Source organism: Helianthus annuus, chromosome 12 (assembly GCF_002127325.2).
Source record: "Helianthus annuus cultivar XRQ/B chromosome 12, HanXRQr2.0-SUNRISE, whole genome shotgun sequence".
NCBI classification, from domain to species: domain Eukaryota; kingdom Viridiplantae; phylum Streptophyta; class Magnoliopsida; order Asterales; family Asteraceae; genus Helianthus; species Helianthus annuus.
In genome coordinates, this window is record NC_035444.2 from 10,743,102 (window position 1) to 10,768,794 (window position 25,693).

At 35.0% G+C, this 25,693-nt stretch overlaps 1 protein-coding gene and 1 non-coding gene across 2 annotated transcripts; one reads left to right on the forward strand and one right to left on the reverse strand.

Annotated features, from left to right (window-relative positions):
* Positions 1–14,395: 14,395 nt before the first annotated feature.
* LOC110894058 lies at positions 14,396–21,164 on the reverse strand. The gene is made up of 10 exons (XM_022141224.2): positions 19,670–21,164; positions 19,254–19,589; positions 18,637–18,700; positions 18,325–18,542; positions 18,120–18,230; positions 17,913–18,018; positions 16,499–16,710; positions 15,070–15,173; positions 14,764–14,944; positions 14,396–14,654 (listed from the first exon to the last, which is right to left on the reverse strand). Exons 1-9 carry the CDS (start codon positions 21,059–21,061, stop codon positions 14,800–14,802), a joined length of 2,688 nt encoding a protein of 895 aa, XP_021996916.1. The 5' UTR covers positions 21,062–21,164; the 3' UTR covers positions 14,396–14,654; positions 14,764–14,799.
* Positions 21,165–23,940: 2,776 nt separating this feature from the next.
* On the forward strand, positions 23,941–24,013 carry TRNAA-AGC. The gene has a single exon. It is a non-coding gene; the product is annotated as a tRNA-Ala (tRNA).
* The last annotated feature ends 1,680 nt before the right edge of the window (positions 24,014–25,693 follow it).

The following is a 25,693-nucleotide window of genomic DNA, read 5'->3' on the forward strand; positions in this document are numbered from 1 at the left end:
ATCAAATACATAGCCTCAAAAAAAAAAAAAAAAAAAAAAAAAATCCAAAATAAAGATATGTATACATCATTCATGCGTTACATGGATTTCCATGCAAACTTATCCTCCTGCACATGCCTAACACCTTTTTTGTATTTGTGTTCAAGACTCACATCTCATCTTCAAAACCATGCGTGGGATCAAAATCATATAGTGCTTTAATATCATTAATGTAAAAAGTTAAAAACTCACGAAAGGAACACCATGAAGACATTACCTATTCATTCACGCCTACCCGACCCGTACCGTACTTCACTTGGTTTCATTTGCCGATGATCAAGTCGTTGTTGTGAGCAAGCGAGATGATCACCACCAGTCTTCATCTCCGTTATCACCATTACAATAGGCGTACATCACGATCACCGTCATACTACACCTGCCATCGCCATCACTTCGGCTGCAAGACACGACCCTCGTTCTCGTTACCATGACTAAACATAAGCTTCCTAATCACTCCCAACAGCGTTCACCTCCATGCATGTCATCATATCCCCATAAACGAAACCCTTTACAACCATAACCTGATCACCTCAACATAAACCTCCTCATACAAAGTACTGTTAATAACACTACGCGTCGAAAAGTTCATGGGGCGGGCGCCCCCTCCCGCCCCAATTAGGAAGCTGCGCCCATGTCATCACCTTCTTTGTTTCACCTTCGCAGCCGCCCATGACCACCACGTCCAATATGCACTATCACGGCCGCACCTCCCTCGTCCGTCACCATCACAACCGAGCACCACATGACCGAACACACCAGCGCAGCCACCAACTTACACCGTCACCGTCCTCCGACTCTCCGCCTTCACCGAACACCATCCACGCCATCACCGTACCATGCCAACCAAACCCTCATCCTCAACATCCCATGTAGTCATGCCGAACCGACCACCGCAATCGTTCAACCCATTCATCACCATCCCACACCATAATCATCACGACATCTCGTCACCACCGCAACCAAATCTGTTCACCACACCACCACCGTCATTACCATACACCCTCATCACCCACAACCAGAACAATTTAGTTAGGGGTTATCATAAGCTTATATTCTATACTGGTTTAAATTAGTCAAAACCCTGTCTGGCTCTAAAATAAAGTCCAGAAAACCTAAAATTTTCCATTTTCACAAGGTCTGGTGAAGCATAAATATATATATATACATATATATATATAGGGTAGGGATCCTAAGAGAAGTCCACCCTATATGAGAAACTTGAGAAACATTCTGGACCATACATTTTTCTAAGCCTTTCGTAATATACACATATGTATAGTTTAAAATTGACTATATACATATATGTATATTGAGTTATACACATATGTATATAGTCAATTTTAAACCATACATATGTGTATATTACGAAAGGCTTAGAAAAATGTGTGGTCCAGAATGCTTCTCAAGTTTCTCAACTAGCCTATCACTTCTCACATGATCCTTTTACTATATATATATACATATATATATATATATATATATATACATATATATATATATATATATATATATATATATAGAGGGGATCGCTAAAATGAAAACCACCTCTAGTTGTAAAAACCATGAGAACCACTTTATGGCCCTTAGATCAACTAGATGAATGGATGTAATTAAAAGTAGTTAATATTAATATTAAAAGTTTTTTGTCCTATTATGTCTTTAATATTATAATCCAAAAGGGTATTTAAGTAAAATAACTCTATTTTGTCTTTTTATATATATTAATTTTAAATTACCTTTTTTGTCCTATTCATTAATTACTTTTTATTACTTTTATTTTTTAAATATAATTTCTTTATTAAAAACATTTTTAAATTCAGATTTTTTTTAAAAGATTTTTATGCTTTTTACAATTTAAGTTTTAGGTTAAACTTTTTACGTTTTTTTGACGCGCCGTTTTTAACGCCGTTTTTTAACGCGCCGTTTTTTTTACGCGCCGTTTTTAAAGCGTAACGCGCCGTTTTAACGCTGTTTTTAACGCGCCGTTTTTTAACGCATCGATTTTTTAACGCGCCGTTTTTTAACGCGCCGTTTTTCACGCGCCGTTTTTTACGCGCCGTTTTTCACGCGCCGTTTTTCGCGCCGTTTTTTAAAGGCGTCGTTTTTCTCAATCGGCGTTTTTTTAACGCGCCGTTTTTTAACGCCGTTTTTTACGCGCCGTTTTTTTAAGTCGTCGTTTTTCTCAATCGGCGGTTTTTTTAACGCGCGGTTTTTTACACGTTTTTTACGCGCCGTTTTTTTCAAGCGTCGTTTTTTTAAACGCGCCGTTTTTCCACGTTTTTTAACGCGCCAAAATTTTTACACGCTTTTTACACGCCGTTTTAACGCGCCGTTTTCCGAAGTTTTTTAATGCGCCGTTTTTTTGAAGTTTTTTAACGCGACTTTTTTCCGAAGTTTTTTAACGCGCCGTTTTTTTACGCGTTTCTACGCGCCGTTTTTTCAAGCGTCGTTTTTTTAAAACGCGCCGTTTCTCCACGTTTTTTAATGCGTCGTTTTTTTACACGCCGTTTTAAACGCGCCGTTTTTTCACTTTTTTTAACGCGCCGTTTTAAACGCGTCGTTTTTTTACACGCCGTTTTAAACGCGCCGTTTTTTCACTTTTTACGTTTTACGTAAAACTTTTTGTGTTTTACGAAAAACTTTTTACGTTTTACGTAAAACTTACGAAAAAATTTACGTAACACTTTTTACGCTTCACGTTTTTACGTTTAACGATAAAAAGTTTACGGTTTACGTTAACAAGTTTACGGTTTTATTTTTTTTTACAAAAACGTTTTTACGCAAAACCGAACGCAACAGAAAATCGCCGTTTTTTTACGTTTTAACGCGCCGTTTTTTTACGTTTTACGTTAAAAATTTTACGCCCCGTTGTCGCGCGTCGTTTTACGTTTTACATAGAAGTTTACGGTTTACGTTTTACGTTTAAAGTTTACGTTTTACGTTCTACAAGGTAATAATTTCTTTATTAAAAAACATTTTTAACTCAGATTTTTTTAAAAGATTTTTACGCCGGGTTTTTTTCAAGCGTCGTTATTTTTTACGCGCCAATTTTTTAACGCCGTTTTTTACGCGCCAATTTTTTAACGCCGTTTTTTACGCGACAATTTTTTAACGTCGTTTTTTACGCCGGTTTTTACGCGACAATTTTTTAACGCCGGTTTTTTTACGTTTTACACGCCGGTTTTCTTACGTTTTACGCCCCGGTTTTTTTACATTTTAAGCACCGGTTTTTTTACGTTTTACGCACCGGTTTTTTTACGTTTTACGTACCGGTTTTTTTACGTTTTACGCACCGGTTTTTTAAGTCAACGTTTTTTTACTTTTTATGTTTTTAAATTTTACGTTTTATGTAAAACTTTTTACGTTTTAAGTTTTACGTTAAACTTTTTACGTGAACGTTTTTTTACGTTTTACGCGCCGGTTTTTTTACGTTTTACGCACCGATTTTTTTACGTTTTACACGCCGGTTTTCTTACGTTCTACGCACCGGTTTTTTTACGTTTTACGCACCGGTTTTTTTACGTTTTATGCACCGGTTTTTTACGTCAACGTTTTTTTACTTTTTATGTTTTTAAATTTTACGCTTTATGTAAAACTTTTTACGTTTTAAGTTTTACGTTAAACTTTTTACGTTTTAAGTTTTACGTTAAACTTTTTACGTTTTACTTTTTTAAGTTTTACGGTAAACTTTTTACGTTTTACGTAAAAGTTTACGGTTGAACTTTTTTTCCACAAAAACTTTTTTACACGAAAACTTGTTTACGCAAAGACGAACGCACCCATAAATCGCAAAGCCGGTAGGTGTCTCGGATAGATTTTTATCGTCATCGACTAGGGAAAAGAATATAAAAAAACAACAACAACAAAACAAAAGTGTATCTCGAAGAAAAACGAAGTTTTGGCTCAGATTTTCTGATAAATCAGAGGCTGCAAAGTGGGGTTGCGGGTTCAAAAAACCCTACCCTCCGCCATCCTTGCCGCGCCATCGTCAGTTTTTTTTTCATCATCACAACCGATTCAAATAAGGCACCATATTCAAACGATTTGAACATTCAAAACGAAACAAGAACAGCATTCAAACATATTTCAAACCCAGATTCACCATGAAACCCAGATTCAACATCAAACCCATATTCAAACATTAAACCCATATTCAATAAGGCAACAGAATCAAAAAGGTCCCCAAAAACATCATTCAAACCCAGATTCAACATGTTCATCATTCAAACCCAGATTCAACAGAAATCAAACCCAGAAGGAACATGAACATCATTCAAACAAAACATGAACATGAACATCATTCAACCAAAACCCAGCAAAAGGAACATGAACATCACTGTTTTTCACAAAACCAGTAGCCACCACCCCTAAAAAACACCCTCTTCCTTCATCCCCCAAAACCGGCACCACCTCTAGCCACCACCCAACCACCGGCACCACCGGCATCGATCGCACCACCCGACATCGCCGGCACCACCGACATCGACGGCATCACCGGCATCGACGACACCACCGGGTTTAGAGACAAAAGGGTGTGGTGTTTGGGGGTAACCGACAACCAAGAGGGCCTAATTTACAATTAAGAGACACAAGATCAAAACCCAAAAAAACAGAGACACAAAGATCCAAAAAAACATACCGTTAAAACCCATTTTTTCAGTTCAACCAGTAGCCAACACAAGAAGTTCGGCCGGTCATCAATGTAGGGACCCGGCGATGGTGGAAGACGAAGCCGCCGCGGCACACGGCGGAGATGATAGAGACGGCGGTGGTGGAAGACAGCCGGTCATCACTGAAGGTGACCCGGATGGAGGGGTGGGTTGAGATCGGAGCAGGGAGGATGGAGGATGGGTTGAGATTGTAGGGTTGTTTGAAGATGAGAGAAGTCTGCAACTAGAGAGGAGATGTGGGAGAATAAAGCAAATTTAAAAGAGGAGCTGCATCTTATAAATTGAAAAGAAAGAGAGAGGAGAGAGGGTGTGAATTAAATGAAGAGAGAGGGGTGAGATTAGACATTTAGGGTAAATGACCAAACTACCCTTTGAGTTGTTATATTCTGATTGGTTGAGAGTGGTTCTCGCGGTTCTTACAACTGGAGGTGGTTTTCATTCTAGCGGCTCCCTATATATATATATATATATATATATATATATATATATATATATATAGGTAAAGAGTAAAATACAAATGCGCTTATCGTACGATACGTACGCGATCATCCCAGCCGTTCGATCAGGTGCAGATCTGGTGCGAATTCAATACATATCGCATGTGAAAAAATGGTTATGGGTAATGTGAAAAATGGCATGGGGTGTGTAGATGGACAAAATCGCATGTGGAAGATTTGGATATCGCATGTGAAAAAATGGCATGGGGTAATGTGAAAAATGGCATGGGGTGTGTAGAATCGCATGTGGAAGATTGAATATCGCATGTGAAAAAATGGCTAGCATGGGGTAATGTGAAAAATAGCATGGGGGGTGTAGAATCGCATGTGGAAAATTGAATATCGCATGTGAAAAAATGGCATGGGGTAATGTGAAAAATGGCATGGGGTGTGTGGAATCGCATGTGGAAAATTGAATATCGCATGTGAAAAAATGGCTAGCATGGGGTAATATGAAAAATGGCATGGGGTGTGTAGAATCGCATGTGGAAAATTGAATATCGCATGTGAAAAATCTGTGTCTGTGTTACTGTTCATCTTCTTCGATTGTTGGTCGATCATTGTCAGTCTTCTTCCGTTTGACCCTTACAACTCCCAAATTAGCAGTTCTTCGATTGTTGGCCTCTATATATATATATATATATATATATATATATATATATATAGGGGTACATCTCTAAGTTTGTTCTTCAAAAACTCAAAATTTATAAATAAAAATTCAAAAAGTTCTGGTGACCGGAGGGTCAACGGACCCTGGTTCCGCCCTGATCACAGATACAACCCTAAAACCAAGTAATAGTGATCAACAACTAAGAACGAGTAGTAAAGATATCACGAACCCATCGCCTCCCCAGCCGATCTCTCTCGTTCAAGTTTCAGCCGCAAAAACACCAATAGGTAGCTAGGGTTTATGTATTTGTATTTAATACTATATTTACAACGAGACCCTTACACTTTTTTTTATTCTATTTTAGTTTTTTAACAAAGGTTTATTAAAACCACTTTACTTAATTGCAACCGGGCCCATTAGAATTTTATAAAACCAACTTATCGTGTTCACCGCGGTTAGCCATCTCATAGTTAAACCTCATCGAGTTCATTTCAAAACGCTCTAATGCCAAAAACCGGGATGTGACATCGTGCCACAGCCCTCGCCGGACGCCGGAGTCATTTCAGCCTCCACACAACCCCACCAGCCTCTTCCGTCTCACTCAATCACTCTCTAGTCTCTTAATAATTTAGGTTCGTTTAGTAGTTTAAACCATATTAATGTGGAATTCGATCTAGTTTGTTCTTGAAATTTGATGTGTCTGGAACAATGCATTGTATGTACTTGAAATTTGATCAGATTGCTAGTTTCTAACATTAATTTTTCTGTTAAATTATGGATTTTTCTAGATTTATAGATTACATCTCAAAAAAACTATAAGTTCATAGCCGTTATAATGTGTTACTGTTCTTCAACCTTTTTCAATTTTGATCTTGGCCTTTATATGGATGGTGTTTGGGAGCATGAAGTTTGGGCGTTTGCAAATTGACATGGTTGTTTGGATATTGGATATTGTTTCAATATTAAAACTTAGGTAAATTTGTAATATTTTGAAACTTGTTGTTTGATATTTAGGTAGTATGCAAAGGGGAATTTCAATTTTTTTTTTCAAAGACAACCATCAAATGTTGAATTATCATATATCTTCAATGAAGCATGTAAAGACGGAATTACGAAATAGGATGGGTGATGGATAGATGAAATTGAATTTGAAAGGCAATTCTTACAACAAGTTTCGATCGACAATGTAATGCAACTTTTTCGAAAGATGAAACCTCGTAGGGAACAACTGTAGGTATGTTTTTTATTCGTAAAGACCATCTTATTTATGTTACGTGTTTTTAAATTTATCATGACAATTTTTTTTTCATTATTGTATCATATTTTTATTATTATATCGTGTTTATCTCATGTGGGGAATCTTATCCGACCCGAACCGTCGAACCGACCCGTATTTTCTTTTATGTTCGAATATAGTATATTGGAACATTTAAAAAAGAGAACCCCTTTTAAAAAAATCCCGAATCCGCCACTGCGTACTAGAATATGCTAGCTGATTGCGGATCAAGAATGAATTGAAAAAGGCTAGAGAGGCGATCTTTTCGTTAACTTGTTGGAGAATATGGAGATGCTGGAACGAAAAGATTTTTAGTGCTATCAACGACACCCATTATTTCAAGTTAGTAGAAGACATCGAGGAAACGTCTTACTGGTGGATCACAAGTAGATCGAGATGGAAGAGCATTACATGGGAGATATGGAAAAAATGTTTTAGAGGATGTTGATTTTATGTTATGAATTTTATAGTTTTGGGTCTCTATAATTTTGGGGGTACTGTTGTTTTTGTTCACTGCTTGTTGTATTGTGTTGTCTCTTTTTTGGCATTTTCTTAGTTCCTTGCTAAGATTTGGCTTGTTTTGAATGATATTTCTTCATTTGCCTTCCAAAAAAAAATTGAAATGCTTTTTCGAATAAGAGAGATTCATTAATTTCGACTCGGTTTTCATTAAAAAAAAGTTGTTTATTTTCTAAAAACTTTAATTATTTATAAAAACTGTAGTAGGTTTAAAAAATAATTAAAAATAACTGATTATTTCTACATTATTATTCACAACTCGGCTTCAAGTAAAATTTATATCGACGTGTACATTAAAATAAGCACGTTGCAACGGCGTACTTGGAATTTTATAAAACATCATATTTTACAGGAAAATTGGAAAATAATAATCTCATCTTTCTGAAACTAACCGATAATAATCCCAAGTCAGTTATTAGCCAATAATAATCCGATCTCGTCCAATCTTTTTGTAAAATAGTCTGCCGTTAAAATAAGCTTAACAGAGTTAAGTGTTTTTTCGAATTACAAACCGATGTTTTAGGGCTTTTGATCAAAACGAGGATACGAGTCGATTGATGTAAAACTTATCTCAAAATTGTATTCGAAATGGCTTGAATTTGTTAATTGTAAGTTAAACACCCGAATTGAAGCACCGTTTTCGTGGGTTGGGGGAGGTATTTCGAGGTAAGTTTTACATCAATCGACTCGTATCTTCGTCCTGATCAAAAGCCCTAAAACATCGGTTTGTAATTCGGAAAAACACTTAACTCCGTTAAGTTATTTTAACGGCGGACTATTTTACAAAAAAAAAATGGACGATGTCGGATTATTATTGGCTAATAACTGACTTGTGATTATTATCGGCCAATTTCAGAAAAATGAGATTATTATTTTCTAATTTGCCTATTTTACAAGTAATGAAATATAAACAAAACATGCTCAAAATCAATTATAATGATAAAAATAAGAAGAAGAAAAAAACAGTTATAATGATAAAAATAAGAAGTTGTTGTAAACTCTCATTCAATTGAACAATGTTTTCCCTCACGTATGAGATTTGTTTTTTTTTTAATGGCAAATTATAATTACGCGGAATTGACATATTTACAGTGGAAGCAAACTAAACTTTCCTTAAAACTATTGTTTAGGTACAAGACATTATTTATTTACAAGCTCTCAACAATTAAGAACTTCTTGATCTTCTAAGCTCCACAAGTGTCAAGTAGTTCCTATAGCTTTCTTCACGGTTCACCTGAGATAAGTATACTCAAAACGACGTCAGCTATATACTGGTGAGCTCACATTATACAATTTTATAAAGACAGACCACTGTTTACATTATATGCATACACAATATGGGCATGTGACCACATTATAGTCAGGTTGGGCCTCATTGAACCTTATAGATCACATTTGACTTGTCAAAAACCACCGTACAAGGGACATATCGGTCATCCAGCTGTGCCCCCTTACGGCCGTCACATAGGTATGAGTGTGTGTCGTTGGACCTTATAAGCACGAAGTGCCTGTGGGTACAACACATTATTACCCTTCCTAGAGTGACACACCTCATTAAACATAATAGGATCCCATATACCCCTACTGACACATGCATACTGCAGCATTCTCATTATTACCAGTTATGGACGGGTATACTATCACAGTTCAAAAGATGAGTATGATGACTCACCTCATTAACAATTGCTTAACAAACATAGTACGATCGGGTTATGTCTCAAGGTCCTGACACAATTACTAGGTTAGGTGATGATATACCTAACTAGTCATTATCGTGGTTGAAGATTGGTTAGCGTTGCCTTGTTTAAGCATGGCTGATCAGTCCATTCCTAACTAAGCCTAGGCTACCCAATACCCGCCCTTGACAAAAACCTTAGTATCTAAAAATTAATACCATCACTACTACTACTAATAATAATACTAATATTAGCTATAATAAATAATAAATAACTAAACATAAATTAAAACTATCTACAAAAGAGTCTCCCTACTCGAGTTCCAAAAGTGATTACTAACATCACCCAAAGAAGTATCGTATATTCTCTATACTAGAGTATTCCTAATAAAAAAAAGCCGATGCTCTAGAGGTTAACTATAACTCTATAAGTTGTTATTTATAGAGTAGAGCTAGCAGCTTAATTATATAATTTCGGCGATGTGGGACTAAAATTGACATGTATGTGTGTCTCCTTCCTTCGCACAAAGCAATTCTAAGAGTTAATATTTTATTATTATAATATAATAAATAATTCTGCTTGACCCGTTGTTCTCGTATACCTTTTAAAATATGACATTTTATAAAACGACAATAAATATCATTGAGACGAACTCATTTAATTTTATCTATGTTTCAACCTAAATTTCATTAAAAACAGAGTGTGGTCAAATATAATATATTTTATTATTAACATTAAACGGTCTCCTATAATAGCCAAGGCTTGTCAAGATATTGCATATTTCACCAAACAATCTTACTTGTTACTTACTCGTTCAACAATATATGAAATATATAAATTTTATATATTTTTATTTTGTCACAAAACGGGGTGTTACACAAATTTGGATCACTGGAGTATCGTCGTGCCACCAGCGGAACCGCCCGATCATATTCATCTCCACTAGGCAATAATACTTATACACCAATTCATTGTCTATACGCCAATTCAAGAGGAAACCCATATCTGGGAAAAAACCCCTTATAGGAATCGAATCTAGGACCTAATGGTATCTAAGTCTTATCTCATCTACAATATGTCACTAGACTATAATATCAATTGGAGTTTTAATAATATGGAGTTATGGAATAACGAACCCTAAACAAGTCAAAGTCAACATGGAAAGTTAAAAAGGTTATAGCCATCATACTCAATCGTTGCAAAATAAGGATGTGGCCTAGGGATGTGGGATGTATAGGAATGATATATCGCATTGCATTAACACATCTGTATTGGCGAAACTAGAACATCAACTTAGGGGTATCATAAAAAAAATTTCACCGTGCAATCATACAATATTAAAAAAAACGACAATAAATAAATAAAGTAAAGCAAATACCTAATACATTTCTCTTCTTCTTTTTTCTTTTCATAGCTTGAAATCGTTCCATCACATCGTCGTCTTTTATTTCATGTAAAAAATTCTTTTCGACCGCATAAACCATAGCATTGTTACAAAATTCCGGGCCCATTCGATTGCGTAAATCCGTCTTGACAAGCTTTAATTTTGAAAAACATCTTTCAACGGTTGCGGTTGCAGTCGGTAAAAGCAAAGTTAGCTCCACTACCCGATAAACTAAAGGACAAGAACTCCCGTTTCAACCAAAACACGCGCAAGATCACTTATTTCATTTAAGTTTGCAAAATTATTACGTATTGGACTATTGGGCTAACTATTAATCAATAGAATTGGGTTGCCTTATCAATTAAACTGTTTTGGGCTTACAATTTTAAATAAGAATTGGGCTGCCTATCAATTATAAATTGATTTCGACTTTTGTATTTTTCGTTGGGCGATATATAAAGCTAAACAACTTTTAGGCTTACGAACTTATTTTTTCAGGGGTATCCTCGTATTTGTTTATACAAAACCGAAAAAATACACTACTGATACGAAGTTGAGTCGTAGCCCGTGCTACGGCTCGTAAAGAGCTAAGTCCGCTGATGTCTTGTTTGCATGATTAATGAAAAGAGTTACCCATGTATGTTGTTTTATTTATGTTTTGATTCTTTTTTGTTTTTCATGTTCATATTCGAATTATATATCATTCAAGATGACACGTTTAAAATGAGATCATCTAGAAAGAGTAAATGAGATCGATCATCTAGAAAGAGATAATCATTTGTTATATTCTTGTATTACAAAAATAGGTAAAAGATCAAATAAAAATAAAATAAACGTACGAACTGTACGAATTGAAAGAAAAGTCAAAAAGTGGCGGTGGCAATATGGTAATTATCAGCAATTTCAAAAGTACTGTACTGGGGAAAAGCAAAAAGTGGCGGTGGCAATCTGGTAATTATCAAAAACTTCAAAATTACTCTAGTAGGGTAATTTTGAGCATCTGTAGGGTAATTTTGAGCATCAATAGGGTAATTTTGAGCATCTGTAGAGTAATTTTGAGAAATGTAGGGTAATTATCAAATTACTCTAGTAGAGTAATTTTGACTTCTGTAGGGTAATTTTGGGAAATGTCTTGTAGAGTAATTTTGTTAGCATTTAGTTATGGGGTTTAGCTTTATGGTTTAGTTTTTAGCTTTTAGTTTGGGTTGGGGGGGGGGGGTTAGGTTTTTTTAGGTTTTTGGGGGTGGGGTGGGGGGGGGGGGTTAGGTTTTTTTAGGTTTTTGGGGGTGGGGGGGGGGTTAGGTTTTTTTTTAGGTTTTTGGGGGGGGGGGTTAGTGTAATTTTGATAATTACCCTACAATTTTGATAATTACCCTACACGACCAAAATTACTCTACTTGAGCTTTTACAAAATTACCCTACAGAAGTTCAAAATTACTCTACTAGAGTAATTTTGAAGTTGCTGATAATTACCAAAATGCCACCGCCACTTTTTTGACTTTCTTTCACTTCGTACGTTTCGTACGATAATTTTATTTTCACAAGAGCTTAACTCTACAAAAATAATTATATTACTTTAGTTATCAACTTTTTTCATGTTTCATAAAGCTAGATGTATATTTTTCTTTTCTTTATATAGTACATAACTTAATAAAATACACAAAAAGGTCAAATTAAAAAATGAAAGGTTAAGCACGAAAAATACCAACAATACATTAAATAAGGTTAGAATAAACGAATATTTATAGTTAAAGTTTGAAAATTTGAAAAAGGGATATTGGATTTTAATAATTCTAAGTTTCATCTGTTGCCGATAATAATCCCAACTTTAAAAATTCTCTCAATTAATCCCAACTTGTAAAACTTTGGCCGTCATTGATCCTTTTCTAACATAGGTGCACTTAAATCAATTAATGAGTCTCTATGTGTAATTGAATCTATTGAGCAGACCAAATTCTTATATGTTTGAAAAGGATCAATGGCGGCCAAACTTTTACAAGTTGGGATTATTGGAGGAAAATTTTAAAGTTAAGATTATTATCGGCCAACATGTGAAACTTATGATTATTAAAATCCAATAACCCTTTGAAAAAAAGAAAAGAAAAATCAATTAAACTATTTTATAGTAGGATTTATGTTATTATAAAATTTAAAAGTAACAACAAGTTGAATTAAAAAGTAAGAGGAAAAAAATGATTTACTAAGGAATAGATATCATTAGAAATTAGAATTGAAAATGTCATATTCCTTGCGGAACCGGTACCGAAAATTTCAAAAGTCGTTACCGAATCGGTACTGTAAATGTACCCGGTTCGGTAAATTCGGTACCAGTACTGGTTCAGTACCAGTACCAGATACCATTTGCTCATCCCTATACAACACCCTGTTAGACATCAACATCATTAGATGTATCTACCTTCACCCATTGGTACACCTCATCGTTCTTTCTCACATTTATTAACATAAGCGTCTATTCGAAATAGTGACTAGGTGGGTGTGGTCCATTACTTCGTCTTGGTATACATCGTAGAGAACGATAAACCCATCAAGGGTGTCAACAAATCAAACTTCAAATACTCAAATTAAACGAATCAAATTCTTTGAGTTTTGAAATTAAATTCAAATTTCGAATTGAAAGTCCCAAAATTGTATTGAATTCGACTGAATGCGAATCTAATTCGAATATTCGAAAACGAATTCGATCCTGCAATTTGAATTCCTTTCTAATCGAATTTTCAGTCCGATTCAAATACTAAACACCCCTTGAATCCATTTTAATTACTTGTCACATCCATAGACATCCTTACATTTTCTTTTAACGTTACTTGACACAAATATTAATAAGTTCAGTAAATAACAGTAATCAAACATATTTAATAGTGTCTGTATTTTTTAGATGTGGTACAGTTATACAATGAATCGTTTTGATTTTATATTTTATGGTTTACCAAAATAAAATTTTCAACCCAAAATAACATTCAAACTTTGTTAAGTTGACAACTGTGTATATGAATGTAACAATAAATATTGTAATGGGTGTCCCACCAGATATAAAGTTGTACAGTTGCATATTATCTTTTATACTTTTAAAAAGCTTATACTTTTGCATACCTTTTATTGTAATTTCCTGTTTTTATTATATTTAAAAAAACAAATTTAAACATTAGTATTACTTTAAAACAAAATACGAAAATTTTAAACAGTTGACTCCATTAATTAATAATACTTAAAGCATATAAACAAGCCTAAGGTGTTAATCACTTAAAGAAACCATTAACAATTTTACCAATGAAAAGATAAAAGAATGTGACATGTGATGATTTACTATTCAGAGGTTACCTCTTAACCATTCAGACTTGAGGTCACCTTTTATTCATTCAGAGGTTTTAAACCATTAAAAGGTAGCATCTGAATGGTAATTAAGAGGCTACCAAACAGCCCCTAAGCCAAAATTAAACGAGTTTGAGTTCGGTTTTCAGATTTTCAAACTGCAATTGCACCCATATTCGTTTTAATCGAACTCGTATTAGTGATTTTAAAACATTTTCAAATGGAATATCCAATTAACTACGTATTTTTCTATTATTTTATATACACACAATTCTACGCATTATTTGTTTTATTTCTTTATTTTTTTTTTCACAAAATGCACTTTATTCGATTAACACCCCTACATGCAACAATTACTTAAAGTTTAAATAAATATTTATATGATATAAAAACCTCCCAATGAAAAAGACGTCGAATATACGTAGTCTATTCATCGTACATGCTATGTAACGTTTCGACATATATTTAATATTCGAATGCTACAAATTGAGTGTCTACACACTACAAAAACATGAAATGTTTTATTTGTGGTTTCAAAATTATACATTTAAGAAAATGCAGGTCCAAGTTGCAGACCATAGGCCTAAGGTCCTCTGGAAACTCTGGAACAACTTAAATACAATAATACTTGAATGATCAACAATGCATATAACCTGTATTAAAAAAAAAAAAAAAAAAAAAAAAAAATGATGAGCAAATAAATGTGTTTGGTACGAGTATTGTAAATACATTATCAGACGATATTAAAGATAATTAGGATACCTGTTGTTTGATGGCGGAGATAAACGATTAAACGGGTTAAGATGATAATAGAGAGACCATCTTGCGTACAGACTCTGACCCGTGGTTATTTACACTCGGGATAATGTTTTCTGGAGATATAAATTTTACAAATTTTTTGAGTTCTGTAAAACTGCTATGCTCACTGTATGGCACCTCGTATCTGGATCATAGAAAATTAAGCTAATTAAATAATTTTTAATAATTTATTAATGTGTAAAATATGTTAAATAAATTTACAAGTACAATATTATTACAACAATAATTTAAATATTTTAATAAATTCACCTTATAATAGTACCCTGCTGCCACCTCTTTCCTGGGGATGATTTTTTTCCTTTACTAAATGACCAACCCGTTGGAGAAAACGCAACTATAAGACTATATCGACCCTGATTAAAAAACGACAATAATATTAAAAATAAAAAAAATATTTAAGAGCACATGTTAGACACATGTAACAACATATCTAACTCCTATTACATGTGTGTGAGCAGTGTGTTTGTATTATGATAGATACATAAACCGCTATAACAAACAGAAACTGAACTTAGTGAAAGTAAACTACCAACAGAAACAAAAATAAATATTTTAATTTCGTGTTTGACATAGAATGTTCAACGCCTAACTGAAATTGGGTAGAAGCGGCCTTATCTTTACTGAATTCCCACGTAATAAAACTTAAGGTATATAATATTCGCGTAAAACTTATTATAATAACCGACTTCTGTGAAATACTGATCTATCAAAACCAATAATGTAGCATTGGTGATAGCTGAAAATATTATTACAAGATTTTAATGGGTATGTAATAATAGACAGTTAATGCACGATAACCTACTTTTTTAGGCGTGTAACCGTATGGTAGGCAAATGTCCCTTTCATATTACAACCCATATTTGAATGTATTCAAGGCAAGTTGACATTTTGTTTTATGTTAAAAGATGTTTTTATATATATTATACTACATATGAATCACACCAAACAACACAAAAATTTGGATTCGAGATTAAGACTGAACATTCAGCGCAAATAACAAGTATTTCTTCACAACTTATTTTAAAGAGTTAAATGCCATTTTAGTACCTGTGGTTTGGGCCATTTTGCCAGTTTAGTCCTAAGGTTTCATTTTTCGCACGTGGGTCCAAAAAGGTTTTTCATCGTTGCCATTTTAGTCCACTGGGTTAACTGTATCCATTTTTTCTGTTAACTAGAAGGGCAATTCGGTCATTTTATATGTAATTCTGTTAACTAAAAGGGCAATTCGGCCAGATAAAATGACCAAATTGCCCTTCTAGGTAACAGAAATAATGGATGAAGTTAACCCAGTGGACTAAAATGGCAATGGTGAAACCTTTTTGAACCCACAGGTGAAAAATGAAACCTTTGGACTAAACTGGCAAAATGACCCAAACCACAGGGACTAAAATGGCATTTAACTCTATTTTAAATACTAGAGTAAAATGCCATTTTCGTCCCTGAGGTTTGACCAGTTTTGCGACTTTCATCCAAAGGTTTGTTTTTCCGCATCTGGATCCAAAAGGTTTGAAATCTTGCCATTTTCATCCGGCTCGTACTCCTTAACTCCATCCAGATGCGGAAGAAAACAAACCTTTGGACGAAAGTCGCAAAACTGGTCAAACCTCAGGGACGAAATTGGCATTTTACTCATAACTACAATTAAGATAGAAATAAAAAGTTGAAATTTGAAGCTTACCATATACATGTTAGCTACATGTTTCAATCTTTTAAAATTTGCAAGTGTCCACATAGGCACAACATGAATGTGGCTCTCCCTTTCATCCAATGTTAGCCATTGCATATCTTCTTTTGGCATTCCCAAACACTCCAAAACCCGCATTTTTGCAGCGGTAACGTATATTTTCTTTTGGAGAACACGAGCTACCTCCATGAACACCCTTTCTTTTCCTGTTTTTCAATTTTTTTTATTAAGACTGTAAAATAATGACGATATACTGTTAACGGAATTGAAAAATATCCAGGTTGGATAACGGGCCAATATTACTCAAATCTTCAAGTCGTTATGGGTACTTTTATAGCATGGGATGAAACAGAATTGAGCTGACTCACAAACACATCTTTTGACTCTTTTTTAATTTTATCAATAAATAATGTGCTATATCTAACTACGAAAGAAAAGTTAAAAGTTTCTTATGTACTCGAACATACGACTTTCAACACGTTTAACTTTGACTTGTTTCCTCTTTAGTTAAATTATGTAATCTGTAGCTTAACCTGTTTGATCTATTAAAGATACAAACATAACCCAAATCAACCCATTCATAAGTAAATGGGTCTCTATGCAGTTAACGCGGTCCAAAATCAAATATCGATCAAGGGCCAATACTTGAGATATAGGTTATCGCGGTAAGATATCGGTATTTTTAATATCATGCAGAATTAATATATATACAAATATATATATATATATATATATATATATATTGATGTAAAACGTAAAACATATATAGTATCAATAGTAATATCAAAAGTCAAAACTCAAAAGTGCCAATATTTAAAACTCGATCTATACCTAAGCCATGATTCCATGGATAGTTGTCGATGGCGAATAGCGACAAATAGCGACAAGGCACCTATAGGCTACGTAGCGAATAGCGACGGCTATTTTATAAATAGCGATTACACTAGAAAAAAGAATTTTGAAAATTTTTATATGTATATTACATCAAAATACCCTTGTATATATGATATTTTACATGTATATTTAAAATAAACCTATAAATCCAGCTATTTTAAAGCTATATCTAATTGATAGTAACATCAAAAAAAAACCCAAACTGTCGCTAAGCTCGCTATTCATCGCCATAACCAACATAGCGACACATAGCCGCATCGCCATAAAGCGCGCTATAGCGACCGCTATGTTCGCTATCGACAACTATGATTCCATGAAATCTTCCTCTGAGTCCACATCAACCAAGGCATACAAAATAACAATCAATATCGCCCAATAATATCGAAACCGATATTTGACACTGATATTTTGTAGAGGAACGATATCCCACTTATATTAACTGCATAGATGGGTCGCATTTGCTACATCTACTAGTACTAAAGTGCGAACTTTAGTTTAAAAAAAAAAACTTTACCGATTGTATAGCTGCCGATCAGAAACAATGTTTTTGGGTTAAAAGCTTCAGCTTGAATAGCCTCAAGAACATATTGGATCACAGCCTCTTGCTTTGGAAAGTCATACTGCAAGAATTATTGATATATATAATTATATAGATACAACCTTCAGACAGCAATAAAAGGAATCAAAAACTTTAAAATCATAAATATTTCTGTTTGCATACCTGAGGGTCACAATAAGTCGTATCTAAAACGAGAGTATGCACACGTGTCTGCAAACTAGCGATTTTTGTCATATCTTCATTAAATCGAAAATCTCCCGTGTGTAGAATAGCCTATGCATGACAACAGTGATCACGTTACGGAAAATAACAAGTAAATAGACAAAAATAAAAAAAAATAAAAAAAAAAAGTCAACATGATACATACTTTACCGTTTGGTGGTTCAAACAAAATTATAACGGCACCTGGACAGTGATTAGCATCGAAGCACGTGACGTCAACTCCCGCAATATTTATCTTTTGATTGAGAGGTAAAACTTCGATTTTCTCCCATGGGATACCGATTTTAAGATTTACGAGTTTTGCGGTAATTAATGAGCAGTAAATTTTTCCATGACAGAAAGACTTTGTAAGACCTCCATAATCTGCATGAGCAAACGCAGTAAAAGGCATATTACGATTCACAAATTACGAAATATAATTTGGCAAATTACGATATAACAGTAGGATTGAAATTACGGTCTGCATGGAAATGCGTAAGGAACCAATGGAAGCAATCCCTTCGCAAATATTTAAACGCATCCTAATAAAATTAAAGAAAGTTAGTAATCAAAAATGCATAATAACTAAAAATTAGAGTAAAATGCGATTTTCGTCGCTGAGGTTTGGCCAGTTTTGCGACTTTCATCCAAAGTTTTTTTTTCCGCATCTGGATTCAAAAGGTTTGAAATCTTGCTATTTTCATTCGGCTCGTTAACTCCATCTATTTTTCTCTGTTAAGTCATAAATATTTCCATCATTTCGTTAACTTAAAGGGGAATTCGGTCAAGGGTATTTTTAATGCTTGTGTATAAAGTGAAAAAGACTGAATTGCCCTTTAAGTTAACAAAAAAGACAAAAATACCCCTGACTTAACCAAAGAAAAATGGATGGAGTTAACGAGTTGGATGAAAATGGCAAGATTTCAAACCTTTTGGATCCAGATGTGGAAAATGCGGAAAAACAAACTTCTGAACGAAATTTGCAAAACTAGCCAAACCTCAAGGACGAAAATGGCATTTTACTCTAAAAGTTATAAACTCAACCTTCATATTTCAAATATCACAAGATGCATGGTCTAGGAAAACAGAGCTTACCACACGAAAGGGCGTTCCAGTAATTGAACACCACGAGGGCGTATCTCGGAACTTATTATTTGAAAAATTCATTTTAGTGCCACTACGTTTATTACCATTGTTTGAGTTAGTTTTTCCGACTTGTGCTTGTGCCCCAGTAGTACAACTTTTTTTCACGTTTCCAGCAAAACCGGGAAAAAAATCTGTGATCAGTTTATTCGAGACTGTTTTAGACTCCTTTTGTGCTGACTTTTCGGGTATATTCACTTCCTCATGAGATTCCGTTCTCAGTTCACTAATAGCGTGAACGATCTTCTTCCTGGGGCCAAGAGCAGTAACACCTATCTTACATAGATCCTACAAGAAAGAATAAAGTTCAAAACTTTACGTAATTTGGTAACAAGCAAAGCAAAAAGGATTATAATGGTTTGACCAACCTCATCAGTCAACCACTTTAGACTGTCCCAATCAATTTCTTCACGGATGAAAACTTCTTCATACCGAGATAGGCCGAGATTTTGCAGCCATATTGAAATAGGAGAAACATGATGCGTTTCACTAGAAGCTAGATTAGGAGGGTCATCAAGAACTTGCCCAGATGGTTCCGAAACATGGTCATTATCGGGAATATCTATCGGCTCTTTATCAAGGCACTCATTGGTATGAACTTGTCTCATCTCATCACTCATATTAGAAATATCACTTCCACACATAGGACAACTAATAATCTCACCAACACCCCCCACATCTTCATCCTCAATCTCCTTTTCTTCTTCAGAATAACACAAATCAAGCAACACATCAAGTTGAGTGGTACCCGTTTCCTCCAAATCCCCATCCACTTTCTCAGAAACATTTTCACAAACACTTGGTGCGCAACCGCCCCCGGACCGCAACAACAGCCTCGACTCTATCGAATTCGATAGATAACCAAACCCGTCTGTTAATTTCATCTTTTTCTCACCCACTTCAATCTTCTTGCATAGTATAGTGGGCTCAAAAGATTCCTCCAAATCCGGATCCACTTTCTCAGAAACATTTTCACAAACACTTGGTCCGCAACGGCCCCTGGATGGCAACAACAGCCTTGACTCTACCGCATTAGATACATAACCAAACCCATCTGTTAACTTCGTCTTTTTCTCACCCGCTTCAATCTTGTTGCATAGTATAGTGGGCTCGAAAGATTCCTCCAAATCCCCATCCACTTTCTCAGAAACATTTTCACAAACACTTGGTGCGCAACCGCCCCTGTATGGCAACAACAGCCTTGACTCTACCGCATTCGATACATAACCAAACCCATCTGTTAACTTCGTCTTTTTCTCACCCACTTCAATCTCGTTGCATAGTACAGTGGGCTCAAAAGATTCCTCCAAATCCCCATCCACTTTCTCAGAAACATTTTCACAAACACTTGGTGCGCAACCGCCCCTGGACTGCAACGACAGCCTCGACTCTATCGAATTCGATAAATAACCAAACCCATCTGTTAACTTCTTCTTTTTCTCACCCACTTCAGTCTTGTTGCAGAGTACAGTCGGCTCAAAAGACTCCAAACCCAAATCTGGATCAAGATCAAATTCATGTGGGGTTATAAGATTCTCTTTACCGGGTAAAGTGTGGGTCTTTTTGGGCTTCTTTGAGGGGCGATTGATGGGGGTATTTGAGGGTTTTAGTTTGATCGATGAGGTGGGTTTGGTTAAGGTTTGGGTAAAGGGTAGAGATGGAATTGGGTCTTGAAAATCGTCGTCATCATTGTAGATAGTTGAAGAAATGGAGGTGAATTGTGAGGGATTTGGGGTTTTCATGTTCTTGGATTTCGACATTAGCGATGGTGTGTTGTTATCCTGTTGAAGACGATCTGGGGTTTTCAAATTTGTTGAATGGAGGGAAGTGAAGAGTGAAAGGGTTTCTTTTTTATATTTGGAATTTGAAGGGGGAACAAGGGGAAGAAATGTGAACATGAAAAAGTTTTTACATTTATGGCCTCTAGTGTTCACACATGAATAAGAACATGGCTTTTTTAGCAAGTGACATTAAAGGTGAAATCGGGTAGCATTTACCCATGGATCAAGGCCATTGGTTATTGGTTATAATCGATTCAGTTATGTTGGTTATGGTTTGGTTATCGGTTATGACGAGTAATTTGTTCACCCCTAGTTTTGGGTAGAGTGGGCGGGTAGGGTAATCGGGTGGTAGTCACCAATGAAAGAAGATGAGAGAGAGCTGCGAGTAGGGCTGCAAACGAACCAAACGTCCGGCGAACAGTTCGTGAACCGTTCGGCGGGAAGTTTGTTTGTGTCCGTTTGTTTATTCAACAAACAAACACGAACAAGAAATTTTATTCGGTTTAGTTAAACGAACAAACATGAATAGAGACCGAGTTCGTTCATTTATGTTCGTGAACGTTTGCTAACATGTTTGTTTGTGTTTGATAATTTATTAGTGTTTTTAGTTTTTTATATCTTCTTTAAATACTACAGAATTCAAGGAAATAAATTATTTAATAAGTGCCGGTGTATAATATAGTGTGTTTATGAACGTTTGTTTGTGTTCGTTTGTTTCCATTTGGGTTCATGAACATTAGTTTGTGCTCATTTATGTTAATCAACGTTCGTTGCCTACAATTAACAAACAAACACGAACAAGTTTATTTTATTAACAAACGAACACAAACATCAAATCTCGTTCGTTAAGTGTTCATGAACAGTTCGTGAACACATATATTTCTTAACAAAGGAACACAAACAAAATCTTGTTCGGGTTCGTTTGCAGCACTAGCTGCGCGTCAGCGAGTGTGTAGTGATGATAAAAGAAAACACCGAGCCCAATGGGTAAATGATAAACCATATGTATTTGTCTTCCTTCGATTTGTTTTCATTTTGGAAGGAAAGTTACGACGAAAGATGTTACTCCCGCTTCTTCATGGTAGCAAAACCTTCGGAATATAAATATTTTTCGCTTTCATTCCACTTTCTTTCACTTCTATTAGTAATACTACAACGTTATTAAAGTGCTAGATAAACCTTTTATTTTCAACCATACTAAAATTTATATTACGTTTTTTTTTTAATAACAACCATACTTTTTACTTTAAAAACAACAAAAATAATTAGTTAATTGTTAACCCATCTCCCCTTTTCGTTCTAAAATTCTACATTTTGCAGAATGTTATCTTTATTTCATTGAACATGAAATGCCAACTATTTATTCTGAGTTTGATGACAATGCTAATAAACTGAAATGAAACTAAAAAAAAAAAAGAAAGCTCTAACATGGCCCACAAACAAAACAATTGTAGTAACGTGAAGCTTAGATCGAAGAGTAGAAACAAAGCTTGAGATATATGTAACAAAATATGAACTTTGTTGAAATTTTTATGCAAGGTTGACAGGTTTAGATCGAAAACTGATTGTTATTAGGGTCGGCATGTTATCAAGAATCCGTGAATATAATACATATTAACTTTCCAAAAAATATGAGGGTTATGTTCTTGTCTTGATATATTAACTTTCCAAGATATGACAGTTGGAATATTCAGACCAAAAGCGTAAACAATTATAACTAGCAAATATGTCCAAACCCGAACTACCGAACCCAACGAACTCGATAACCGAACAACCCGGATCAACGAACCCAGTTGTGATATTATCAATTTTTAAATACAAAATCATACGAAAAAAAATCCGAATAACCTGACCCAAACTACGCAAAAACAGAATGATAAACTCGATTAACACCCCTACCATGGGGGAAGATGAGTTATGGTTGACACCTATGAATCAATCCCTCTAGATGTTATGGTGAAATCCGAGTTATGAATTGGTCTTGTGATATCATAAAGACCACATTTTTACATTGTGTATCTATGAGAAAACTACATAATACAAGTCTCATCATGGCTATGATACCATAAGACTACATTTTTGCATTGGGTTTTCTTGATTCATTGAACATAAGATGTTAACCTCTTTATAGTGAGGTTGCTAGAGTAGTTACAATTATGTGTCATCCTTACGCAAGAGCCATATTAATTTTCTATGTATCGTTCTAATTATGTCAGATAAAAAAACAAAAAAGTTACAATGTTATGGACAAAATGTTGTACAACGTGTCACAACTATAAATTGAAATAAAACAATTGCTCTAACACCTTCTCTTTGTACAAACTTCACCAACTTTTGATCACACGTGCAACCTTTTAAATCCCGCTACTACCCCTTTTGGCCATTGATGATGGCAATGTTGTGTCATTTGACATTTGTTGGTGGATCAAAGAGAGATCGAATCACTACTCACTTAATGTAATCTATCTGGATGATTGAATCAACTACTCGATTTCCCAATCAGCCTAAAACAACCCCATTAGGTGTATGCTAAGAGGTTGAAGCTTAGAGTTTATATTCAAAGAAATTAACCATGGAAGGCAAAGGCAAGGATTGGCTTAACGAAACTTTTAACGTATGCTAGTGAAACAGATGAACAGCAAACTTTTGAGCTAAACCAATAAACCCGTAAATTTTAATAATTAAGACTCAACAATAATATGTAACTCAGATAATAGGTTAGTTACTAATGAGCTATTTAAACAACCTTTAAAAATAATATTTAACTAATTCAGAAATGAAATAAAAAAATTAAAAAATTAAAAAAAATCAGTTAGCCAATGGTAAAATAAAGAATCAAACAGTATACAAACATCAAAGGGGATGTAGCTCAGATGGTAGAGCGCTCGCTTAGCATGCGAGAGGTACGGGGATCGATACCCCGCATCTCCATTTCTTTTTCACTCTTTTTTTCATTAGTTTTTGCACTTTAAGAAAATTACGTTCTACCACCCCCTTTAACATTCTGATATCTTTCGTTTACCACCCTCAGAAATTGTGTTAAATGCAAATATTTACTTATCATATCAAATATAAGATTAAATTATTATCACTCATTTTAATCAAACAAAACTAAGAAGTTTCTTTATAGAAATGTTACTGATCTGAGTTTTCAACCACCGTTTTGGTAGATTTAACAAGGGATTCATCTCTATTTTTTATATCGCATCGCTGCGCGAGCCTAAACTGAAGCTCATTTAGATAGATTTAAATCTTTAATAGACAGACTCGGACCCCCTCTTCATATTCGGAGTTTGAGTAGGTTGCTATCAAACATATTATTACTACAAAACATTAACGGGCATCATCATCGTCACGCCACAAACTACATTACTGTTATGCGTATGATATCTCGGTTCAACAAGCAGCTACATTGACAAGATTACGCATTTTTGTGTAACCTTACAAACAAACTGAACTCTATGGATGTTAACCTCTACTTTAAGTGTAATAATCAATGATCCTCTTTTGTCGCATCATGCTAGATTACATGACACCATAATGAGTCACTAAAGACTAGGATTCTAAACTAATTATCCATTTAAAATGCTGGAGAGAAGCAGGATGCCCAAATTAGCACCTTCGCATTATATTCGTGACATTTTCTCCGATCTCTGTTTTTGTTTGCTCAGAGACCGGACCGTCTCCAAGGTACATGTCAAAGAAAGCCCCTGCACACGACACATGTCAAAACTATAATACAACTCGTTGGATATCTGATGTTCGCTCCTAATAATGAGATGGGTTTGAAATTGAAAGTAGGGTTGGCATAATGTGTCAACCCTATCTGTTAAGACACGAACACGATAAGACACGAACCCGAAATACGTAAACACGAACCTGTTAATAAACAGGTTACACGATATGACCTGTTAAGACACGAAAAAATTACCGACGTATCACACGACCTGTTTAAGACACGAACACGACCTGTTAAAACACGAACACAACATGTTTAAGACACGAACACGACCGAATTGGGGAAGCTGTGAATCGAATTGGGAATGGTGGTGTTTGTGAGAGAGATTTAAAAATTAGGGTTTGAATTGCGGAAAAAGAACCGCGTGTGTATGTGTATAGTTCATCCCAGGTCCCACGACTAATGACCCCATGTCCACACCCACATATAATATTTTTTAATTTTTAATTATTAACATGTACTTAACGGGTCTACGGGTTTTAACCCGTTTAGACACGAAACCTGATAAGGTCTTATCGTGTCGACCTGTTTTAGACGCGAAACCTGTTAGGCGAAACACGAAACATGATAACTTCGTGTAGGTTCGTGTCGTGTTATCGTGTTCGTGTTAGAATTGCCAGCCCTATTTGAAAGCAAGTAATTTTAGTGCCGGTTGAAACGGGCCAGAACACGACTAGGTCTTTTTGTTATAAAGTAATAATGTGTTATATAAGATTTACAAAAACCATGTTTTAACACTACTAATGTAGTTTTTTAAATCAAGGGATTTAAGAGGTTGTATGGATTTAACATACACTTTGGCCTATTTTTGACCCATTTAACTTGTTTAAAATGTTCCGTTTTTATAATATGACCCGTTTGAGATGCAATAT

Coding starts and splice junctions, on each gene's coding strand:
- LOC110894058 (XM_022141224.2), bottom strand. CDS start 21,061: ATGTCGAAATCCAAGAACATGAAAACCCCAAATCCCTCACAATTCACC. Junction 18,231..18,324: donor TTGAACCACCAAACGGTAAA/GTATGTATCATG, acceptor TGTCATGCATAG/GCTATTCTACACACGGGAGA. Junction 16,711..17,912: donor GATCGGCAGCTATACAATCG/GTAAAGTTTTTT, acceptor ATTGAAAAACAG/GAAAAGAAAGGGTGTTCATG.